The sequence below is a fragment of the Hibiscus syriacus genome, unplaced genomic scaffold, assembly GCF_006381635.1.
Source record: "Hibiscus syriacus cultivar Baekdansim isolate YM2019G1 unplaced genomic scaffold, ASM638163v2 tig00000218_pilon, whole genome shotgun sequence".
NCBI classification, from domain to species: Eukaryota; Viridiplantae; Streptophyta; class Magnoliopsida; order Malvales; family Malvaceae; genus Hibiscus; species Hibiscus syriacus.
Window position 1 is genome coordinate 2,051,317 of NW_024061774.1, and position 8,137 is coordinate 2,059,453.

The 8,137-nt window shown below is 39.3% G+C and overlaps 1 protein-coding gene and 1 pseudogene across 1 annotated transcript; both read left to right on the forward strand.

Moving 5' to 3' along the window:
- Positions 1–2,042: 2,042 nt before the first annotated feature.
- Positions 2,043–2,615, forward strand: LOC120148157 (secreted RxLR effector protein 161-like). Its single transcript, XM_039161358.1, has one exon. It carries the CDS (start codon positions 2,043–2,045, stop codon positions 2,613–2,615), a length of 573 nt encoding a protein of 190 aa, XP_039017289.1.
- Positions 2,616–5,211: 2,596 nt separating this feature from the next.
- On the forward strand, positions 5,212–6,621 carry LOC120151194 (annotated as a pseudogene).
- Positions 6,622–8,137: the final 1,516 nt, after the last annotated feature.

Here is an 8,137-nt window from a genome sequence, read left to right on the forward strand (position 1 = left end):
GGCTTGATAGGGTCAATCCAAGATGTTTTTTATGTACCAGATCTCAAGACAAACATTTTGAGTATAGGGCAACTCACGGAGAAAGGTTACTCGACACTTTTGAAAGATCGTATACTACACTTGAAGGACAAGCAAGGGCGTATAGTTGCTCGAGTCGAGATGGGCAAAATCGGATGTACAAACTAAATTTGAGAAGCGTGCGAGAAAAATGTTTGCAAATCGACATAGAAGACAAAGCATCACTGTGGCATCTTCGCTTTGGTCACTTACATCATGGTGGTCTAAAAGAGTTAGCAAAGAAGAACATAGTGCACGGGCTGCCGGATATAGATTATGAGGGCAAATTTTGTGAAGAATGTGTGCTTGGCAAGCAATCGAGAACCTCGTTTCAAAAGAAGGCAGAATCGAGCTAAACACCTCTCGAGTTGATTCATACCGACATATGTGGACCAATCACCCCCGAATCTTTCAACAGTAAAAGGTATTTCATTTCCTTTATCGATGATTTCTCACGAAAAACTTAGGTTCATTTTTTGAAAGAAAATCCGAGGCATTTGAGGTGTTCAAAAAGTTCAAAGTGATGGTGGAGAAGGCAACTGGTAGACACATCAAAGTCGTACGATCCGATAGAGGTGGCGAGTATACTTCGACAGCTTTCATGGAGTATTGCGAGGAGCAAGGCATAAGGAGATTTCTAACTGCACCATACTCTCCTCAACAAAACGGTGTGGCCGAGAGGAAGAACCGGACCATTCTCGACATGGTTCGATCAATGCTCAAGAGCAAGAAGATGCCGAAGGAATTCTGGGCAGAAGCCGTGCAATGTGCCATCTATGTACAAAATCGATGTCCACATGTAAAGTTAGATGATCAACACACAAGGCAGGAGCGGACAAAAGCCGACAGTTTCTCATCTCAAAGTGTTCAGTAGTGTTGCTTATGCACACGTACCGGATCAACGAAGAACGAAGCTCGAAGACAAAAGTAAAAGTATATTTTATTGGGTATGATGAGAAGACAAAAGGGTACAAGCTATTCGATCCGATAAGCAAGAAGGTGATGGTGAGTCGTGATGTGCGAATAACGAAGCAAGCGAGTGGGACTGGAACAATTCGACAGAGGCTATCATCGAAGTTGGAGATCATCAATCGTTTCACCAAAAAGCATACCAACAAACTCTGAAACTACCGATGAAGATGAACCAAGATAACCCAAAATACAAAGTTTACAAGATTTGTATGATTCGACAAATGAAGTAAACCTTGTATGTCTTTTGCCAGATGCTGAAAATATCAGCTTTGAAGAGGCGTTGCGAGACAAGAAGTGGCGAACTGCCATGACGAGATTGAAGCGATTGACCGTAACAACACATGGGAGCTAACAGAATTGCCGAAAGGAAGTCAACATTGGTGTGAGTGGTGTTCAAGAAAAAGATGAATGCTCAAGGCGAGATAGAACGATACAAAGCGCGACTTGTTGCGAAAGGATACAAGCAAAAGGCAGGAATCGACTATGACGAGGTGTTTGCTCCTGTTGCAAGAATGGAGACAATTCGATTACTCATTTCACAAGCTGCTCTATTCAAATGGCCGATATTTCAAATGGATGTCAAGTCGGCATTCTTGAATGGTGTGCTTGAAGAAGATATCTACATCGAACACCACCCGGGTACGTAAAAGTCGAAGAAGATAAAAGGTGTTAAAATTGAAGAAGGCTCTTTACGGGTTGAAGCAAGCACCACGGGCATGGAATACACGTATCGATACATATTCATGGAGAACGGTTCAAGAAATGTCCCTACGAGCATGCCCTTTACGCAAAGAATAATGGAGGTAACGTGTTTTTTGCTCTTTATGTTGATGATCTCATTTTTATGGGTAACAATGATGAGATGATAGAAGAGTTTAAGGGCACAATGACACGGGAATTTGAGATGACAGATTTGGGCTTAATGAGTTTTTCTTGGTTTGGAGGTTAGACAAGTAGAGACAAGTATTTTTGTATCGCATGAGACATATGCAAAGAGATTTGAAGAATACAATATGGAAAATTGCAACCCGGTATCAACACCAATGGAACCAAGTGCAAAATTATCAAAGTTCGATGGAGGGGAACGTGTTGATGCGAGTAGATACCGGAGTTTGGTAGGAAGCCTTCGATATCTCACATGCACAAGGTCGGATCTTTCGTTAAGTGTCGGCATTGCAAGTCGGTTCATGGAGGAGCCGGTTTATTCACATTGGAAGGCATTGAAGCGAATCCTACGATACATCCAAGGAACAGTTTCACTCGGGTTGTTCTACTCGAAAGCAGAAGATTACAAATTGGTTGGGTACTCCGACAGCGATTGGTGCAGAGACATAGACGATCGGAAAAGCACATCGGGATATGTGTTTTTTATGGGAGATACTTCGTTTACTTGGCTTTCAAAGAAGCAGCCGATCGTGACGCTCTCGACGTGTGAAGCAGAATATGTGGCAGCATCTTGGTGTGTATATCATGTGATATGGCTTAGAAATTTGTTGAGCAAGATGGAGCTAAAGCAACTAGGTGTAACTGTGATTCATGTTGACAACAAATCAGCAATTGAGTTGGCAAAACCCAGTGAACCATGAAAGAAGCAAACACATCGATGTTCGTTTTCACTTTATCCGAGATCATGTGAAGGAAGGAAGTGTGGAATTGGTGCATGTGGCAAGTCAGGATCAAGTTGCGGATATCTTCACAAAACCGCTACCGAAAGTACTCTTGACAATGCAAGAAGATGATTGGCATGATGGATGGTAGAAACATTTAAGTTTAGGGGGAGTTTTGTTGAATAAACTTAAATGTAATCCTTAATGTTTTTCTTTAAATTTAGAAGTTAATGGGAAAATAAAGGTCTATGAGTTTTAGTAGGTGAAAGGCAAGCGGTGATATAGGAGTTATGTCTTTTATGAGTTTTAATAGATTTATTTTTGTTTTTGGAAGAGTAGTACCTAGTGCCTATATAAGGACCTTGTTGATTTCATTATATACACAAAAAGAAATACAAAATCACTTGAAAATAGTATAGTAGTTGTGGGTTAATTTGTTTTCTATTTTTTCAATATATAGGGTTTATGATGAATGTAAGTGGCGTTTGGTTGGCAAGAAAATAAAACTTTTATTTATTTTTTGATGGAAAATGAGAGGATGATTTAGAATTATTCTATTAGATCACAAGTGAAAGTGATCTATTGCTAAAAAAAAAAAAGAAGAAGAAGAAGAAAGAGCACCATCTCGAATCTCTCTTTGCATACGGAATTCGAGTCCTTTGTACGGTGAAACATTATTTCTAATGAGCACTTTCATCAAATTATTCCTTTAATAAATTCAAGATACATTGTTCCGATAATTTTCATCATATATCTTTAAAATATTAGTCTTCTTTATATCAATCATAATTTTTTTGTTCAAATATATCGATCATAATTTGGTTTGTTATAAACATAGAAAATTCAATACAACACGGATAAAGTTAAGATCAAATATTAAGAAGAATAAATTACATAAATTTAAAACAACGTGGACTTATTAGATACCCTATTAAATTTAAAGATTGAGAGGAAAAAGTTTAATTTTCCTAAGGTTTTTTTTTTTTTTTTTGAATTGAGAGTGGTAAAGTGGACTAGCTAACAGCTGCTGGAGGATGGGGAGGGCAGTGTGCATCGGCTACAACCAGACTTCGAATGCCAATAGAAGCAACGTCAAAGAAGGTGATATCAACTAGACTTGGAGGAGCCAGTTTGGTAAACGCATCGGCAACACAGTTATCAGACTGGGGAATCCGTCGAACACGCATCCCAAGCTTGGTTTCTCCAGGAAGCAATGGCACGAACTAGGGAGAAAAGTACCTGAAGCATCCGCATCTTCAATGAGTCGTACAGCCTGCAGGCTATCAGATTGAATTTCCAGCTTCGATACACGGCGGTCCCACGCCATTCGAAGGCCTTCGAAAATTCCCCAAAGCTCTGACTGGAGAATAGTGGAAGCACCAAGGTGTTTGCTTGTATTGTAACACCCTAATCATGAATGACACATCCTCGACTGGTTTGGACTACACGGAACCAACGAAGTGAGTAATCAACTTTTTTTATTTTCTGACGATTTAAAACGACTACTTTAAAAATTATTTCCATAAAAAAACATCTATAAAATATAAAATATAACATAATAAAACTTTACACTGAAGAGCTCCAAATAAAATATTACACTTCAAATACAAACCACTCTACTAGACAACATTGTTACAAATATACAGCCCTTTAAAATGTTGAGACGTTTTTGATCTGCACCGATCTGATCTGGACCTCGATCACTCTTCTGCTCCTCAACTATTGAATCTACTAACCTGCTCACGGAAACATCCGAAGATTGAGCTAACTAGCTCAGCGTCACACTAGCAGCTAAAACATACTAATTGTATATCACTGAAAGGCTTAAGCTATCAAGACTACTGTTCTACTCTGCTTTAGTAAGTTTACTTGTATAATTACTCTCTACTCTATGATAGACATCATGGTGCGGCTGAGGAGTTGCATCTTGGAGCTCACACACCCCTCTAGTTTATCGAGGATATGGCCCCCGGAATCTCTGCATCGGACACCATACCTTCAACTAACCTATTCCTTGCGAGTGTCAAACATCGGCCTTAGTTAGTCAGTTTAAGTGTCCGGCACTCCCAAAGGATATATCCGGACTGAATCTATATTTTCAAATATACTAACTTTCTAAAGGAGCTCACACACCCCTCTAGTTTATCGAGGATATGGCCCCCGGAATCTCTGCATCGGACACCATACCTTCAACTAACCTATTCCTTGCGAGTGTCAAACATCGGCCTTAGTTAGTCAGTTTTAAGTGTCTCGGCACTCCCAAAGGATATATCCGGACTGAATCTATATTTTCAAATATACTAACTTTCTAAAGGAATTCGAGTATTCGAAATGTTTCCCGAGCATTCAAACAAAACTAGTCCTATTTCGTCATAATTATTCTCGTTTCTATGTTTGAGTTAATCACTTCATACAATAAAAGATGAGAAGCCATTAGGAATTTTTGGCCTTTAAGCAACCTTTGTTGGAAGCAATTCAATAATTCCCCCAAACCATTTAAATTAATCAACTCCCCCGGCCCCCCGGCCCCCATGGACTCTTTCATACAATACCCTTTGTTTTCAGACCTCCAAAAATGCCTAAAACAGTGGCCGTCACGCATGCCAATCTCGCACCAAGTCGTAAAAGCACTGAATTGGGCAGCAAGACCGGCGTCGTTTTCATAGTCTTCACCGTAATCTGTGGCCTCTTTTGCTTCATCCTTTGCCTCATAGCCAAGTCACTGGTGGCTCAGGAGAAGTGGGTGGAGACTGAGGATGATGGGAAAGGCGTGAGATACCAATGTGTTTACAGTGGCAGCGGAAAGACGCCGTTGTTGTGCTCCGCCGTGGCGTTCGTGGGACTCGCGGCTGTGATGTTGGTGGAGCATATGTACATGTTGATTGCGGTGAGTAAATCGCCTGCGGCGGCGGGCCTGGTTTCTTGGGACATTGATTCTGCTCGTTTCAAGAGTCTCACATGGCAGGATGCGTTTTTCTTTGTCACCACTTGGTAAGGATCTTGAAACATAAAACTATTCTAAGCTGATCTCAATAGAAATTCACTTTTCAATTCTGGGTTTCACTGCCCCCTTCATTTGCATCACTCCAAGTTAATTTTTTCTGCCTTTTGGTCTTTGGAGGATTCTCTTTCCGAAGATGCTTATGAATTCATTAAAAAAAACCATTTTCGTGTCTTTACCGAGATGCTTTTCTACCATGGTTGTTGTTATACTCTCTTCCTTCTGAAAAAGAAGAATATTGTATGTTATCTTAAATCGGCTAGCCGCTATAAAATTATTATATCTATATTTTTTTCTCTCTTCATTTTGAAAACGAATAATATTGTCTATCATTTTAAATAAGTAATTTGTTATAAGATTATTATACTCTTTTTTCTCTTTATTTTCGAAAAAAGAAAAATAATGTCTATTTTCTTAAATAATCATCCATTATAAAATTATCGACTAATTTAAAGGAATAAATGTCTACAATCACATAACCTAAATGTCAACGGCTGTAAAATCAGAATATCAAGTAAAAGGCAAAGCAATTGAGTTTTCATTGATTTGTTTACAGGCTTTGCTTTGCAGTGGGGGAGATTTATTGTTGATAGGGCTAAGCGTGGAATCGGGACATTTGAGCAAACTGGTCGAGACCAAGAGACGGTTGTCTCATTATCAGAGAAGGTTGTTTTGTGCGGCTGGAGTGTTGACATTGATCACTGTTTTCCTGGCGGCTGGCTTATACCTAACCGCATTACACGCCCAAAAATTGTTCCAACAACACCTCGCCAACAGGTGCTTGAAACATCCGTCCTATACGGTTCACCGCCGCATCGGTTGACAACGATGGCGAGAGAGAACCCAGTGATCACTGAATTGCCGAATCGGCCGCCGCGGTTCTCGTTTTCAGGGGATTTCGGAAAGTAATTTAATGGCGTTTAGAGCAAATTGGTGCCTTTCGGCAAAGCTGAAGGCACAAACAAGAGCTATATTTGCTTTGGATATACGGAAAGGGAGAAAAAATATTAATTTTTATTTGATTTTTTGTAAATGAAATTATTTTTAAAAGATTATACAATGAATACTTTCAAATGAATCCTAAAAAATTAATCAATGGAAAAAACTGTATGAACTACTCTCTTGTCGTAGTGTATTATATGGTCATAGCACCATGCCAACTTAATTTACCTACTTTCTCATATCATCATTTTTTTTATAAGCTATAATAATTGTTCTAAATACTATCATTTGATAATGAACCTAGAAAGTGTTGGTCGAGGCAGTTAAAACCGATTTGATTAATCTCCATTGCAGCAGCGTTATGGAGTCTTTGGCTGGCTATAAATGAAAAAATATTTAAAGATAAAGCCACTTCCCTTATCAATCTTATTTTCTTCTCTAAAATGAGAGCCTCCATTTGGATCAAAGCCATCAATGAAAAATCTCGTTGTGCACAGAAATTTGGTGGAAGGACTTATCCTCATGTTTGTCTATTTTTTCAGAAAATCTCATTCCCGATTCTTGGATTGTTCCTCAGAGTGGGTTTGTTAAGTTCAATGTAGATGGAGCTTTAAATCGAGGCCTAGCTAGGTGTAGTGGGGTCTTAAGAACCTCGAATGGTGAGGTTAAATCCTTATTTTCTGGTCCTTTATCTTATCAGGGCCCGGAGTTTGCGGAGATTTATGCTATGTTGATCGCTTTGAAGGTGTTCTTAGAGGCGGGGTGCAGCAGTCTTACCCCCTTAATAGTAGAATCTGATTGTCAGGTGGTGCTGAATTGGTTAACGTTTCCACTGTTGAGGCCTTGGAAATGGTGGTGTGTTCTGGAGGAAATTGACAGTATTTCAAAATCGTTTGCATCTATTAAGGTCATTTACGAGCCCAGGTCTCATAAAGGGATGGCCGATCACCTTGCAAAGGAAGGTATGTTCAGGCAAGATCTATTTAAAGCGTGGTGTAAGCCGTTGTGCAGGTGTGAGTCTACATGTTGCTTCTCAAAACTGTGGCGTGGGTTGTGTTTTTGTGTCCAAGTCTGGTATTGTGGCAGGGATTATTCTGTTCCAACCACTCTAGATTCGGATGTTCTTTCTGCATTGTTACTCACTATGTTGTTCCTCTTCACTTGTTATGTAGCACTCTTTTTCTCCATAATAAGTTAGGGAAGTTTTTAATGAGACTCATAACAAGGTTTATTGAATAAAAATTTGTTGCGGAGCCAAAAAAAATTCACCATACTATAGTCGTTGATGCTCGAATCTATAACTGTAAACAACATTTTTTCAATATTATTTTATTATGTGTAAAAAAATAATATTAAAATGTAGTGGTTGAGGTTTTATACCCCCAACCACCCTTGTAAAATCAGAGAGCATTTCCCGAAAATATGGAATGAAAGACAGTTTGCTTTGACTCTTTTTCTCTCCAATATTGCTTTTCCTTTTCCTTTCTTTTTGGCTTTCTCACTTGGTTTTGCTTCGGTTTCAGGGTTCACAGGCAGAGGAGTGGCCACGTGAGCGGTG

Coding starts and splice junctions, on each gene's coding strand:
- LOC120148157 (XM_039161358.1), top strand. CDS start 2,043: ATGGAAAATTGCAACCCGGTATCAACACCAATGGAACCAAGTGCAAAA.